Source organism: Phyllostomus discolor, chromosome 1 (genome assembly GCF_004126475.2).
Source record: "Phyllostomus discolor isolate MPI-MPIP mPhyDis1 chromosome 1, mPhyDis1.pri.v3, whole genome shotgun sequence".
NCBI lineage: Eukaryota > Metazoa > Chordata > Mammalia > Chiroptera > Phyllostomidae > Phyllostomus > Phyllostomus discolor.
In genome coordinates, this window is record NC_040903.2 from 47,773,447 (window position 1) to 47,790,289 (window position 16,843).

The 16,843-nt window shown below is 42.0% G+C and overlaps 1 protein-coding gene across 1 annotated transcript in view; it reads right to left on the bottom strand.

Moving 5' to 3' along the window:
• Nucleotides 1-1,421: 1,421 nt before the first annotated feature.
• SCARB2 (scavenger receptor class B member 2) overlaps nucleotides 1,422-16,843 on the bottom strand; it is a 61,191-nt gene continuing 45,769 nt past the window's right edge. The window contains exons 8-12 of the mRNA XM_028507185.2: nucleotides 11,640-11,758; nucleotides 10,252-10,325; nucleotides 8,767-8,818; nucleotides 5,746-5,904; nucleotides 1,422-4,082 (exon numbers count right to left, since the gene is read on the bottom strand). Coding sequence (XP_028362986.1) covers nucleotides 4,044-4,082; nucleotides 5,746-5,904; nucleotides 8,767-8,818; nucleotides 10,252-10,325; nucleotides 11,640-11,758 — 443 coding nt within the window. The 3' untranslated portion in view covers nucleotides 1,422-4,043. The remainder of the gene's footprint in view (nucleotides 4,083-5,745; nucleotides 5,905-8,766; nucleotides 8,819-10,251; nucleotides 10,326-11,639; nucleotides 11,759-16,843) is intronic.

Consider the following 16,843-nt stretch of genomic DNA (forward strand, 5'->3'; position numbering starts at 1 on the left):
TTACTTGATTCTTAAATCTATGTGCTTGTATAACTTTAATATAAAAAATCCATTGTATCTGTCAAAATTACAAATGTCCTTAGACCTCAAAACGCTATCTTGTAAATGACTTGGCAAGATTATGGAATACAAGGCTATTCATCACAGCATTGTTTATAGAAACAAATTATTGAAAACAAACGGGTTTGCCTAAATAAATGTATGCAGAGGGACACTATTAAGACATGAAACAGGAACTGTAAATTACAGGAAAAACAATTTAGAACATCTCATATGGTATGCTACAATCTAGGTAAAAAGAAGAGGGCTAGAATATATAATACAATACTTGAATATGTATTTCTTGGAAATATTCATTTTGAAAACTGACTCTTGCCTCTGGGAAGATGAATTGAATGGCTAGGAGATAGACAGATGGAGGAAGACTTTTCATTGTAAACTCCTTTCATGCCTTTTGAAAATGTAAATTGTTTAGCTATTCAAAAAATTAAATAATGCTCATAGTGGTGATTGCAGGAGTCCCAGTGAGCTCTGACAGTCGGGTGAGGACAGCAAGAGCAGAGACTGGGAAGCAGATGAAGCCCTTGAAGAGTGACTGGATGTGGAGGGAAGGGAAGGGAAGAGCTAGCAAGAGTGCCTGGTTTCTGGCTGGTACAGCTGGGTAACTTGTCATGCCATTCCCCAGTCATGGGAATTTGGGAAGAAGACAAGAAAAAAGTGAATTCCTTTCTTCACTTGCTGGATGTGAGGACAACCAGGCTGAGGATATCCCTCAGGTGGGCTGGGTATGTGAGGTTGATGTTGAACAGAGCAATTCAGTACTGTTGTCAGGGAGGGAATATCAAGTCTGAATAGGTTGCAGCTGAACATCACTATCAACAAGAAGTGGCCAGAGATAAGAGAAGAAGCAGAGAATAGAATCACAGAAACTACCTGGAAGCAGGCCTGCATAAGGCTGTTAGTGCAGGTAGATTATTAGGGAGGAAACAGCAGGAACTGGGTGAGGAATATGAGACAGGAATGAAGAAATGATAACAGAAACCAATTCTCACCATGGACAATCCTAATGAGAACCCCTGTAGAATGAGCCTGAGCACTGTCCCTCTGAGAACTGGAACATTTATCAGCTCACTCCTGCCTCCTTTGGTTTCAGCATGTTCCTGGGGGTTTTAGCTCCCCATGCTCCTGAGGGGCTTCCAGCACCCTGGAGAAAGTCCTGAGGCAGAAAAGCACACCATGGAACCAGCTTGAAGTGGGACTTGTCTGGCTGCCTATAGCTGCCCATGACAATTGAACTGAAATCAGAGGTGACCCAAGGGGTGTGACTCAGGCCTACACCCAACAAGAGGGCAAAGCGCCTCTTTCAGATAAAATCCATAGACAACTGGAGGTCTGATGACATAACATAATTTACAGTGCAATTTCATATAAATGTTTTTTTATTAGTGAAATACTTAATTGAATTAAGGGTAGAAATAAACATGTCAAGAGTCACATGAAATGAACCAGCTACACAAGCTACATTAAGAACATTCAGGTCAGTATTCTCTTTTAATAGCCACACACAATTAACTCCAGTAATAACACTCAGACGGCCAAGTATGAAGGTCGACGTTGCAGAACTCCTTATCTTGAGCAATGTAAATAAAAAATTAGCCTCCCTTAAGTAAAAATTCCAATAGGGATTAGTTATGCAGTACTTGCTCCAGTTGACCATTAGTGAGGAAATAAAGCCTGGAGCCAAAAGTGGCCACACCTACTTCCTGTCCCGTGTTCAACTCTGTTTTCCCTGAGAAGTGAGGTAACCTCTCTGGTTTCTCCCTAGTTGAGTATCATACTACAGGACATGTGATTTAGTGACAATTGCAAAGACTTTGGGGGCCTTTCCAGGAAAATGGCTCCAAGAGAGTGAACATGAGGAACAGTGTGTTATTTTCAATCTAAAATCAAATAGGTAGTACAGTCTTTCTTAACCAATCTACAATCTTGACAGCAGTGTATAGGTTTGCTACAGACTTCTCTGAAGGGAAATACCAAATGTGATTTTAAGCCCAGTAACTAATTAAGAATTCTATGGGAAGAGTATATTTTTGGTCTCCCCATCTGTGTGGGTGGGATTTAGTCTCAAGGTCTATATCATCAACGATTATCCTTCATAGTACTTAAAAATTTCCTTCTCACAGATGATTATACCCTGATGATAGCATGAACTAGTGAGTATGCACTGGCTTATCGGTTTTAGTAGTATGGCTGAGTGGATGCATAAAAAATAATATATGCCAATTATCTAGTTAAATATTGATAAATTCAAAAATCTAGATATTTGGCATTATTGAAGACAAAATTTAGTTTTTCACATTTTGTTGATTTGGGGTAACTATAGGTTCTATCTTAATTTACAGAGATGTGGAGATTTTAATGAATTGCCTTTATTAATTATATACCTGCAGTGTAGAGTGAGAGAGAAAATTGGGGCAAATAAACTAAAGCAATTTATCATCCCCATACAGGGATCATAAGCTGTATTTGTAAAATCCATGGCATTTTTTCTTCATTTGCTTATGCTGAAATTCAGTTTTAAACAAAAAATCCTGTAGAATCATTCAGTTAAGATATTCTATGTGCACTTTGCCAGACAACTGTATAGGTTTCTCAATCAAAATTGAATTTTGACCCTTGAGAATGAAAAAATAGTGTCTTTCACTCTGCTTGAATCCTGTGACATATGATCGTTCATTCCCCTGACTTAGCTTACACTGAAAACCAAGAGATTTTCTGAGCACAGACGACTCTGCTTCTGGTCCCAAGGGACCTTGAAGCACTTTCTGAGCAATATTTTAAAGACACTGTTTTTCTGTCTGGAAGATGATTGTCACAGAAGCGTAGGGCACATTTTTCTCTGTTGAACAACTGACAGTGAGCCACAAAACATCAAAAGGAACTGAATCTGAGGAAAGAAGGAAACTTATAAAAACAATTTCAAAGTTACCAAAAAGACTGTCCCCAAAGAAATGTTTCTTTAGTGTAGGGAGACTTCCTGAAACTTCTAGGCAACTTAGGCTGTGGATGCATGGATTTCCTATATGCATAAATAATTTCACAAATAATCACTCGATAGTATTGTGGTAATATAGTATATTTAGCAAGGGTGATTGGGCAGGGGATCAGTTATTGATTACATTCTCCCAGGAGTACCTTTCCACATCAAGATCATTTCAATTAGAAAAATAACAAACTATCCACAAATCTCAGAACTAGCATTTAGTTCTGCTCTGTATGGAATATCTGCACTGTCCTCACCAGCATTATCTATGCATTTCTTTCACCCAAAAGTGCAAGTAAAAAATCCTCAGGGGTTTATAGCTACCAACTTACAGGTGCCTCACTCCATCAAACCTCCTCACCACTTGATTCCTACCAGTGTGAAAGTGGTCAGAGGACGGCATCATGTTCCTGGAGGAATTGTGCACTGACAATTAGCATGAAATGTAATATACAAGTTTTTAAACAAGGAAATTAGATGCACTTGAATGATGCACTGAACAAGGCTACCATTTTACCCTGGGTTCCGAACCTTTCTTTACTTCTGGTTTGGGGGTGATGTGAATGGAGAAATACAACAAACAAATGGTACTTATGTATTCTGAGTACACAGTTCGGTGAATGAAGCGTACTCAATAAGGTTAGACCAAATAGCATTAACGACTGATGCAGAGACATTATAACCACAACAGTGGTCACAAGATTCTGGAGCTACCAGCACCCACCCGCAAAAAAATTACTGTACAAGAGTTTATTAAATACTTGCTAGACACATGAAAAACAAAACACTTGGTCAGGGACCACAGATCTGATAAAGCCCAATGGCCAACGAATTAGCCTGTTCTTTAGGCTCCGGCCGGAGGCTCTCATCACTTGCTAGCTCTAGGTCTCCTCCCTCCTCTCACAACAGACATCGAGCCAGTGAGGATGCAACGGTTTGCCCACATCTGATCCGGGTCAGGACAGTTCAGCACGGTGCCTTCATCATGCTCAGGCCACAGCTAGGTTCGTATGAGGGGCGCTCTTTCATCTGCAGTTCCCTGTGACTCAGGAGAGACAGGACAGCGAAGTTAGGTTGGTGAACACGTCAGAAACTTCTCTCCGTGTGCAAAGCTTGGGGGTGGGGTGGGGGTGTGGTAAGGAGGCAGGAAGGCAGCTGTCCCACTCACCTCTCTCTTCTCTGGGCCAGCTGCTTCTTGCTCCGCCTTTAACACTCAGCCAGAACCCTCAGCGGGAGGCCTGTTCTGATCCCAGAGCAGTCCTCCCCCCTACACTGACCTGGACTACATCCCTCATCACACTCAACTGAATTTGCCTCTTTCCTGGTTGGAAACCTAGCAAAGAACAATGTCTTGGGAGTACTGGTGGGTGCTTGGTAATTGCTTGCTTCTTGAACACATGTAGACAATTAATTGTAGGAGCAATAATAACATTTATATGGGCTTTCATATGGGCTTATGAAAATCTCAGGGACTGTACAATGTCAGACTGGAAGTGAGATCAACAGAAATGGCAAAATATGGGGATATAAATAAAATACAGCATAGTGAATACAGTCAATATTATGATAACTATGTATGGTGCCAGGTGGGCACTGGAAATACTGTGGAGAACACATTGCATATGATTGTCTAACCAATATGCTGTACAACTGAAACTAATATAATATTATGAACTATAATTGAAAAATAAATAGTTCTTTTTTACGTTAAAAAACGTAAAAAAAGAAATGGCAAGATAGTCGCCTCACACCTAGTTCACTGTAGCATCATGGGCATGGGTTGAGAAACATAATGAAAGAATGTGGAAAATGGGGAAACCTGGGCTAACATTTTTCAGGTGACTTCAACCCATTCATTTCCTGCTTCACTTGTGCCTCAGACAAGTAGTTGAGGCAGCTAAGAAAAAAATAAGCAGCCTTTGTTGCAAAAACGGAAGCTACTGAGAATTTAAGAAAGGCTCCTACAGAGAAGACTCACTGAAGGTATTTAGACCCCTAGGCTGGCCGGCTGGTCACTTAGGAGGACCCCTAACTCTGTCTATCCCACCTGGTTGGGGTTGTTTCCAATCCCTGTGCTAATCATTTATGAGGAATTGACGACTCAGTGGTAGGTATGTTGATGATATATCACAGATTCTTTCCAAGCAGGTCCTGGTTGCCTTGCCCCCTAATCTTGGAGCTGTTTTATAAAACTAATGTTATATTGGGTTTTTACTAAATGCTAACACTGGGCCATGTGCTTTATTTTGCTACATCACCTAATCCTCTTGAAAAACTGCTAAGGGAAGCTCGAGTATTATCCTATTTTACAGAAGAAGAAACCGAGGCACAGTTTCTAGGGTCACACAGCTATCAAGTAGCAGCACTAAGATTTGAACTTAGGCAGTCTGACACCAAATGCCAGGTGCTTAGCTGATAAATATTCTTCCTTTTCTTTCGGGTAATTTTTAAAGACATAAAGCTTACTCCCAGGAATTCCACTCCCGCTACAGGAGCCCCAAACACGGGAAGATACCATTCTATCACCCCTCTCCTTGCTTCTCATTTTGTCCAGCAGTAATATAACCATGAAATCACTATGCCCAGCATAAAACCTCAAAATCCACCCTAATGGGCCAGCTGACAGCCCTTCACAGAAGCCCAACAGAATTTGCCAGGTAAAGTTACCCAGCAGGAAAGAAGTTCCTCCAGCCACCACTCACCTCGTCCATGGATCCCTGGCCTCGGCACGCAAGCCAGGTGAAGATCAAACCAAAGAACACGCCCAGCGCCATGACAATGTAGGGTATGTTGGTGACAATCAGAGTAGTGTTAACCACAGACTTCAGTCGACTTGCCGTCTCCTTATCAATGAGAACACTCTAGGGGGGCAAAAAAAAATAATATTGCCTTGATCACTAAGTAACCAGAGTGTAACTTCTTTTGCTATATGATACTGAAAATCCAATTATAAACTGGAATAACCAGCATTTATTTATTAACACCTCCCCTTTTCTTTTCAAGACATGTTTTACTCTCAAAATAGGTTGGAAGGAGGAGGGAAAATGTATTTAAAAATTTGAGATAATATCATCTTTTGTTTTGTGTCAGACAACTCCAGTTCATCCTTCAGAATCCATCTCAGCATAACTTCCTTCCAGAGGTTTTCTCTGGCCACCTCAGTCCTGCTTAAAGGCTCCTTTTCTGCATTTCCAGCTCAGTCTCTAAAATCCTCCATCACTATCTTTGCGCTCTGTGTTGTAATTGTCTGTGGTATTCCTTGTCAGTTTCTTTGTGACTGTGAGGTCCCAAAGGCAAATGGGCATAGCACCCTGCATACAGTAGGTGTTCATTTAATGTTGGTAGATTGAATGAATGAATGAATGAAAAATTCCAACAGTGGTATAGGGAAAGTATTATTTTTCCCTTGGTTAGGTCTGTGCTAATCAGGACCAGAGGTCTCGAGAGAAAGTGTTCCAGGGAAGTCCTGAAGCTAACCAGAACTCCAGTGGGTATTCTAAGGAAGGAAGTGTTCTAGGATAACCCTTTCTGAGTGGAGGGTAAAGGTATTAATCACCTTAAACTGCCATGGTGAGGTATCTGAAACACTTAATTTCATAACATTTATTTGAAACAAATAGGACTTTGGGATTAATTTAGCTTCAATTTAGACGGAAGCAGAGGCTGGGGATCTAGGGCTGGTTTTTCAATAACTGGCCAAGGCCTGTCAGAGTCAGCTTTCTCCTTGGGAAAGGGGAGTGAGGGTGCAGCCTCCACAGTCATCTCCAAGTCTCCCTGGATTCAATCTGGTCTTGCACAAAAGAAAAATCAAAGCACAAGTTTGAGTGGTGGGGACTTCAAATGTGCCGCAACTACAAACAGAAGCTTGTAGAATAGCAGCATTCCGCCTTTTCAAAATCCCTACTTTCATGCTCTTCCTCACAAATACTCAGGTAACTATTGCCTGCATTTTCCCTATGAAGAAAAGAAAAGCCTTGTCTTAGCACTGTAATCAAAAATCCATCGAAAGTTTATAAATGTGGCTACCTACATGACACTAAATTTAAAAAGGATGTAAAACTGTCTACAGTATGGTCTCAACTGTGTAATACCAAAGTAAGAACAATACTGGGGCAATGTGAGCTGATGCCAATTGCACTTTTCTCTGAGGGCCAGGCTTATCAGTGGTTCACTTTTTAAATATATATATATATATTAAGACTTTGTTTCTTTACTTTTAGAGAGGGGAAGGGAGAAAGAAAGGGAGAGAAATATTAATGTGTGGTTGCCTCTTGAGAGCCCCCTACTGGGAACCGGGCCTGCAATCCAGGCATGTGCCCTGACTGGGAATCAAACTGGCCACCCTTTGGTTCACAGGCTGGCACTCAACCTACTGAGCCACACCAGCCAGGGCCATCTTTTAAATATTTTTAAAAATTTCCCTGGAGTTCTATAAAGAACACATATTAGTTTTACAAAATGTAAACCACTAAGTTATCTGTTACAAAGTTGTTATTGGAAAACAACTTACAATACATTGATGAGGAAAAGAAAGCAAGTTAAAAACAGTGTGTCAGTCTGACTCAGGTTTTGTGAAAAGTGATTTTAATGTTTTTCCCTTTTCTTGGTAATCTGTGTTACTAAGTTTTCTACAAAGAATAAGTATTTTTAGGGAAGAGAGAAAAATAATAAAAACTTTAAAAATGTTGATGCTAACAACAAAAGCCAGTCAACTGAGATTTATTGAGGAGAAAAAAACCTACAATTTTCTCCTTGAAACTGGGTAGAAGAGAGCAGGAAACTGGGGAGAAAGAACTATAGGAATGTGATGTGTGATTCAGAAAAAAATTGATCATAGGTGTCTTAAATAGTAGGTGTTTTTTAAGCTTTCAGAATATTAACAAAAGTTCAACTTATCCCTAACCTTTAGAGATAAAATTTCTGTGGGTACACTACAAATGAGTATTTCTTCAGGGAAACTTTTTTTGTTTGAACTAGGATAGGATCTGTTTCCTATAATTCCTGACATGTTTGTTCACCAGAAAGTAGGAACAACACTATGCTGAGGCAACCACGTATCATGGAAATTAATGGGCATGTATGTTTATTGAATTGAGGTGGGGGGGGCATTGGTGTGAGAAAGAAACATCAACTGGTTGCCTCCTATATGTGCTCTGACCGGTAATCGAACCTGCAACCTTTTGGTCCACAAGGCAACGCTCCAGCCAACTGGGCCACACTGGCCAGGGCACATGTATCACATTTCATTTAACTATTTCCTTAACCACCTTACACTAACTTTTTATTAATGTTGCTAATCACTGTAATTTTACTCTTTTCCTCCTCCTCAACTAATGAACAGTACACAGATGACATTCTTTCGAACTGACGGAGTTTCGAAGGTGTAATTTGCCACCTGAGTGCTGGCTACTCCGCTTCAACAGTGTCTGACGTTGCTTCATCCACCTCTGCATTTTGTTTCTTACACAACCAGCTTCCCAGAAGGAAGGTTCCCCTAAACAATGTTCTTGAGAAAGGAAACTTCTTTCTGTCATTTTCAAATCACAGACATAAGTGACTTCATATTAACACATAAACAAATTTTCTGAGGACAAACAGGTTTTTAAAAATCGTCCCCCCCCCCCCCCACCCCACGTTTGAAATGACACACAGCCACAGCAGTAGACATCATAGTGGAAGGTTTCCACTATGGTCAAATGCACCACGGCTGTCCTGGGACTCACCTCGTTGACGTGCATCACTGGGAAAACCATGGTTCTCACGTCTCCTGTCTCACTGCAAAGACAGAAGATGAGGTCATCGCACAGACATCCTCACTGTGATGGCACACTGGCCCGGAGAGACGTGTTTATATGAAAATTCCAGTACGCTTATTTCGTTAAATTACTCAGAATTTAAAGAGACTTCTTTGTTATCTTAGCAAACACATATCAGTCAGAAGTTAGAGTCCAACCTCTTAGTCTAGCAATTCCAAGTGTTGTGGATGTATGTAAACTTCTTACCAAAACACAAGATGCTGAAATTAATTCATCAAAATGATTCCAATTCTCCCCAGAGTCAGAGGGGAGGCTTCAGCAGGCAGAACAATGCTGCTGGTCCTCAGAATGTTTTGTAACCTGGCTATTAGGTATGTTCACAAGAGCCCAGAGTAGTCCCTTACTGAGCACTTACCAAGCACCAGCCCTGACCCAGTGTTTTGGGGGCATGAGCCCATTTAATTCTCACAGGAGTCCCACACAGTAGGCACTACTGTCACAGGTTTAAGAAGGAAATTATGGCTCAGAGTAATTTTTCCAGGACCTCCAGAGTAAATGGCAGAGCCAGGTTGGTAATTCCATTTTGATTCTAAAGCACTACAACACCTTAACTACTAAATTATACTGCCTCAGAAGTACACACAGGTGGCAACCCACATCTGCTTCCTAGAAAGAGCCATGATTGTAGGGGGTAAACCTGGCAAATCTGATGGGGAGCCAACCAAGTTTGGCTGATAGATAGATAGATAGATAGGCAGGCAGATAGATATGTACATAGGATATAGATGGAAAGGATAGATATATGATACTATGTATAGTTTTGTACCTTGTTTTTTTCCATTCAACATTAAATTGTAAGTATTTTCTCATATCCAAAAAATTCCCACTGCAACGTCTGAGTAGGAGACTCCACTTAGGAATCCTAATTAAGGTGGTTTTTAGGTGGAGTATGGGGAGGAGAGGCTGGACTCAGGGGACAACTGTCACTATCCAAATGCAACCTGAGGCTGGCCCTGGGTGGGAGCAGAGGGCAAGGAAGGAGGCAACCAGAGTCATGGTGAGGGAACTGCCTAGGAGTGGGGAAGGGCCAACTCTGCAGCCTCACTAGCTGTGTGAGCTCTAGCAAGTTATTTAACTTCTCTATGCCTTGTTTTCCTCACCTATGAAACAGGATAACACAGGGTTATTGTGAGGAATAAATGTGTTAACATATGTACAGTACTTAGAACAGTGTGTGATCTGTGGAAGGTGCTCTATATGTATTTGGTTAAATAAAATAAGTAAATTCTAGGAGCACGGCAGCCAACGACAATGCCGGCCGTGCCTTATTCCGGGTGGGGAATAAGAGTCAGTGGACTTAGAAGTGGGCTGTATCCCTCCCAACATCAACCCCACCAGAAAGTCAATGTAGGAAAACTACCCTTTGCCTCTGTAGAAAAAAAGAAAACTTACATAAAGCCATCTAGTTTTCGGACGTAAACATTGACTTGGAACCTCTTGGCTGCTCTTAGGATAATTCCAGTCAACTGCAAATCAGAGAAGTGGAAAGAAAACACATTAGAACCACGAACACCATTCTTTTCAATGCAGCAGTATTTCCGTGTGCTTCTGGTAAGCCCGGTGACCACCGCCATGTTTGACAGGTGCAGTGGGACCAGGAAAGTGCTGACCTCAGAACAAAATGACAGATGTGGGTCATTTTCAGGTGCCTGGAAGACCAGTGTTTCTCATGCTTTAATATGCCCATGAGGTCTGATTGAGCAGCTCTGGGGTGGGGCCTCAGACTGGGCATTTCTAACAAGCCCCCAGGATGCGGCCACTTTGAACAGCAAAGCCCTCAGGACCCCGGCGAAGGGAGCTCCAGCAGACACCCAGTCGGAAGGATGGCTGTCACTGCCAGGGAACAGAGCCCAAGTACGGTCAGGGCCACCCAGAAGGATTGGCTGCTGCTGTCACCTAAGGTTACAGGACTGTGCCCGAGCCCTTGGTAACAAGCACCTGCTGACTGTTCAGCTGACGAAAAGGAACTCACTGGTGGCTAAGAGAGAAAAGGGAGAAACCACACCTGATCTTGTTCACAGAAAGATAAGACCACTGATTTCTCAGATGCAAGTGCACTGTGTGTAGCTAAGAGTGCAGTCTCCCTGAACTGCTGTGCAAAAAGCATGTTTTGCTTTTCTCTTATTGTGCCACATGTTCAAAAGCCCAAGAATGAAGATATCTGACCTCGAGTTCAGTTGCTACAGTGAGAGGCTGTCACATTTTAAAATGATACTCACATCCTTTTAACATGGTTTTTGTTTTTTCCTCTATGAATATAGAATTACAGTATATGTATAGCTGATGCCTTTTAAGTGAGTAATATATAATAAACTCTCAAAAGCACCTGTAAAAAGAGGTTTGCCAAAAGTGACTAAAGCTAATCTATATATATTTACATTTTAACCAAAACACTTCTGGCAGTATACAGGAATGTCTTCAACCTGGCTGGTCCGTGGTCTCGTGGGAGAAATGTATGTATGTTCAGGTTCAAGGCTGGTGACAGAAGATTGACCAGGTTGCCTGGGTCCAATCTCAGTGGTTTTCAGTGATGGAAATTTCACTGTTGCCTTTTTGTTAAAGCAGGTTTGCTGGTGTTTCTGTTGATTAGATCCACAGAATTCAGCCTTCTAAGTGGGAGACTAGGGGACTAAGCATTACATCTCCCTAGGCTGAGATTCCTACGCTTGGTTGTATATGAAATGAAGACAGTAGATTTACGAGAGCTAAGGACTAAACCACAAACACTGAATAGACAGAATGAAATGCATGTCTTTTACCAGAAGGAGGTGGGTACTCACAGGATTAATGTCCACAAACGTCTCATGATATTCCTTGTTTGGATGCATGCCTTCTATGGCAGAAACGAACTTCTCATCTGCTTGGTAGAAGTGTGGGAAAGACAAAATAATAGGTGCGCCTGTGTTTTAAGGAAAACAGAAGTTAATGGTGTGGTTCTGAAAAGTCTAAAATAAATATAAAGTTCCTGACCACAAATCTGGTTCCTAAGAAGGCGAGAAAAAGCTATATATAAGTAAACTTGGGCTGGAGAGGACAGGCTAAAATTCCATCCTACACCTCTTAGTTCAGGATTTATACTTCATTTTCTGGCATCTCTTTATTTTACTTCACAATATATACTGAAGTCCTAGCAAAATTATTTATTCTTCAACAAACATTCACTCAATGCATAAAAATATAAAAAGTAAACACTTTACACACATTATTTTAATTAATGTCCCTGTTAGGTAGGACAGAGAGCAAACCAAGGCAGGGCGGAGGAGGGAGACATGTCTCACCTGTGCACTCAGCGGTCCTGAGCCTGGTCTGACAAGGTCGTCAGGCGTTCTGAGAATCCCAAGCAGAACTATCCTAAGGTAGCACTGGAGGAAGGGAGACCTTGAAATTTTGTTTGTATCCCTTCCATGTGAAAGAAAGCCTTTGTAATGATTTCCCTAGCTCAGGGGTGTCAAACTCATTTTTACCGGGGGCCACATCAGCCTCCTGGTTGCCTTCAAAGGGCCGAATGTAATTTAGGACTGTATAAATGTAACTACTCCTTAGCAGTTAAGTGAGAGCTCAGTGCTGCCACCAGGTAGAAACAGGGTGCCGGGCTGCATAAAACGGGGTGGAGCCCCAGAATTGGCCCTCGGGCCTCATGTTTTCCACCTGTGCCCTAGCTGGGCAAAGAAGCCTCTGGAGCAATTTCACTAGCTGAAAATGAAAGCCTTTAAAACTGTATGTTAATCCCAGGGTCTGAAAGGGGGCAAAAGGGGAACCTAGAAACTGACTCAAGTATGTGACTCCTGGAGTTCCAGAAGTTGGGGCTCTCACATTAGCTGAGTGCCCGCTCGTAGCCTCTGCTCAAGTGAACAGAACAAACTTTCTAACAAACTTATTAATAACCTTACAAACAACTTTATTTCCTCTACACATGGGGCATGCAGACTAGCTGGGTGCCTGCCTGTAGTTTCATGCTCAAGTGTGTATTTCATAAACAAACTTACTATCTTATTCCTCTATACGTGTTTGTCTCTCGCCTGAATTCTTCTCTTACAGGCAAGACAAGAACCGAGGAGGGGCAGCACCCGAACTTGGGTCTCCCCGGTAACATTCCCAGCATCCCTGTGACGTTAGAACTATTATCTTCATTTTGCATTTGAGTAAAGTGTGGTTCGGAGAAGCAACAACATTTATCCAGGGACATCCAGCTATCAGGTGATAGAGGCAGAATGCTAAATGAATAGATGATTTATCTTAAAGAACTTAAAGCACTTGTTTCAACTATAGTTCTCTTTAGTTCTCTCTTAAAAAAAGGAAGTGGCCTTTTTTTTTCTTTTGCCTGCTTTTCTGTTCTTATTTTATCTAAGACAGGCTTTGCTCTCCTGTACATGCTGATAATAGAATTTTGTAAGACTGTGTCTGGTTATGATATCTGCCTAGCCTCTGACTAGATGAAGGTTTGCCCATGTGAAGACTGGGATTTTTGTTCATTTGTTTGTTTGTGTTTTTGTTTTGCCTTTCCTATTCATATTGAGGAACAAATAAGGAAGCAAACTATTAAAGAAAATGTATTCTAGATTTTGATACTGAAGGAAAGGGACCCAATAATTGCTGCCAGGAAAATATATTTTTGTAGAAATTAGCTTACTGGCGAGAAATTTCATTCTGGCCACATTCCCGCCAGTCCCAGGGCTCTCTGCACACACCACCTGTTACACACACGGGTGTTTTGCTCTTTACTTCTAAATAGTTTCACAAAGCTGTAGCTTCCTTCTTTGCGACCTATAGTCACCTTTAAAGTATATTTTAAAACTCTATTGAGGGTTTAATAAGGGCCAGACACTGCCCTAAGTATTTTACACTCAGTATCTCTAACCTTCACAAGCTTCCAAGTTACAGTTGCCCCCATTTTTATGGATGAGAAAACTCCTTCTTCAACTTGGCCAGCTTGCTAACAAATAGAGAAGGACTCAAACCTACATCCCTTTGAGTCCAGAACACTCCCTCATCCCACCATCCAAAATATTACCCTGGGGGATTCATAACCCCTGAGGATAATCCGGGAGAGCGCACATTTCAGTCCACATTTGGGAACACACAGGAGGCAAGAGGAAAACAATTGCAGCAAGAAGCTTGACTGCTGCAAAGAAGAATCTTCCTGTTGATTCTGACATTAATGTCTTGAGGTAGCAGAATGTTAACAAAACAAAACCTGTGCCCCCATTTATGCCTGGAGCCAGAGGCTCGTGGGCCGAGCGGGCAGGGCACTGCTTCAGAACCATTCACCCAGAAAGACAGTAGGGGAGATCGGAAGCAGAAACTTGTTCCCATTCACCTTCGGTCTTATCTCCAGGGAAGGGGTGCCACACTCCCTGGCACAGTGCTCCCCAAACACACAGGCATCATCCTCGTGAGAATCACCTGAAGCTCATGTTAAAAATACAGATTCTGGGGCCCTAGCATTTGGGCCCTAGGCCAGATGTTTTTAATGATTCTCCCAGTAACCCTGATGCAAGGCCAGGTCTGGGAGGCATCGTCCCATCAGACCAGGTCAGGGAGGACACTGCTGACCTCAGACTAACCCCCAAATGAGATCTGCAAACCAATCAGATAGGAAGGCAAAAGTTAGGACTTACTTTATTTGGCAGAAAAGGGCAACTTTATTCAGGAGAAAGGGGGTACAACGTGTCTCAGGAGAAACTGTAAAGGGGAGTTGTAGCCTAAGAAGAGTCATGGAATGAGTATAAGACCCTAGTTGTAACAAGGACTTGCCAAGAGACGAGGATTTGATAAAAATCATGTTCCTTCTCTGATCCTTGATTTCCACATTTGTAAAAAGGGGCCACTGGATATCTCTCTAGCAAAGGTATTGTGAATACTTATGCAACATATGATTGTTAAAACTAGTCTTCAGGATAAAGAACATTATTTTATCAGTTGTACCACTGATAATTCTGCCTCGTTTATGGAAAAAAGTGAGGCAGGTAAGACATTAAGAAAACAGAGAAATTCACAGTTAGGGTTTTCAAAACTAACTGCTTTGAAGTCACTGAGACTCTTTACCAAGATCTGCACATTCTCATGACTGAGTTCTACACTTCGTCTTTCAGCTTTGTTTCAAACACGAAATCAGTTAATGCTTCGCGTGCATTAACTATGTGTAAATATGTAAAGCACTTAAAACAGTGGCTGGTACACGTAAGTGCTAGTAAACATCAGCAATTATTACTGTTAACACTTCTAAACTGGTCCAGTCAAGATGGAGGCGTAGGTAACCATGACTCATTTCCTCACATGACCACAGCAAAAATTACAACTAAACTACAATACAACTATCACCCAGAATTGTCAAAAGGTCATGCCATATGGAAGTCCGACAACCAAGGAGTAAAGAAGTCACATTCATTCAGATGGCTAGGAGGGCCAGACACGTGGAGATGCACAGATGCAGAACAGGTGGTCCCACATCCATGTGTGGTGGATAAAAATTGGGAGGGATACCTCAGGAGCCAGAGATCCCAGCTCCACACCAGACCACCCAGCCCAGGATTCCAGTGCCAGGAAGATAAGTCCCCTTAACTTCTAGCTGTAAAAAACAGTGGGGTGGCAGAAGAAACTATGGGATTGTCAGATATCTCCTCTTAAAGGGCCTGCAATGGTCTTAGGACTTACAGAGACTCACTCCCCCTGGGCTTCAGCACTGGGGCAGCAGCAGTTGGAGGGGAACCAGGGGCGAGTGCCAGTGGACAGCTTCCTCCCAGAAAAAAACTCCAGAGGCCAGGCTGCAACCATTGCCCCTTTTCTGAGCCCTCCCCCACACAGAGCCACAAAGTGGCGACACCACATCTGATACTCCATCAACCTGATTCACATGGGTTGCCCTGCCCAGGCAATTACCTAAGGCTTCACCCCATCCAACTTATGGTGTGCTTTCCTACAATAGGCCACGCTACTAAGATGGAGTCAAAGCAGCTACCTAATACATGGAAACAAACACGAGACTGCCAAAACAAGGAGAAAAAGAAATATGGCCCAAATGAAAGAACAGAATAAAACTCCAGAAAAAGAACTAAAGAAGTGGGGATAAGCAATCTATCAGATACAGAGTTCAAAACACTGGTTATTAGGATGCTGAAGGAACTCATTGGGTCCTGCAACAGCATAAAAAAGAGCCAGGCAAAAATGAAGGCTACACTAATCAGGGGTGTCGAACTCATTTTCACCAGGAGCCACATCAGCCTCACGGTTGTCTTCAAAGGGCCGAAGGTAATTTTAGAAGTGTATAAATGTAACTACTCCTTCACTAGGGGCAAGGAGCTTGGTGCTCCCATCAGGTAGAAACAAGGTGCTGGGCCAGATAAAACAAGGTAGAGGGTTGGAGTCAGCCTGTGGGCCTTGTGTTTGCCACCTGTGCACTAGGTGAAATAAAGAAAAATCTATAGGGAACCAGCAGTAAAGGAAAAGAAGCTGGGATTCAAATCAATGATTTGGAACATAGGGAAGAAAAAAAATATTTAATCAACAACAAGAGGGAAAAAAGAATCCAAAAAAAATGAGGATAGGGTAAGCAGCCTCTGGGACAACATCAAATGTACCAACATTCGATTCATAGGGGTGCCAGGTAGGGAAGAAAAAGAGCAAAAAGCTGAAAACTTATTTGAAAAAATAATGAAAGAAAATTTCCCTAATTTGGTGAAGGAAATAGACATACAAATCCAGGAAGCACAGAGAGTCCCAAACAAGTTGGACCCAAAGAAGACCACACCAAGGCACATCATAACTAAGAAGCCAAAGGTTAAAGATAAAGAGAAAATCTTAAAAGCAGCAAGAGAAAAGCAGAGTTACCTACAAAGGAGTCCCCCAAGACTGTCATCTGATTTCTCAAAATAAACCTTACAAGCAAGAAGGGACTGGCAAGAAGTATTCAAAGTCATGAAAGGCAAGACCTACCACCTAGATTATTCTATCCAGCAAAGCTATCATTCAGAAGGGAAGGGCAGAT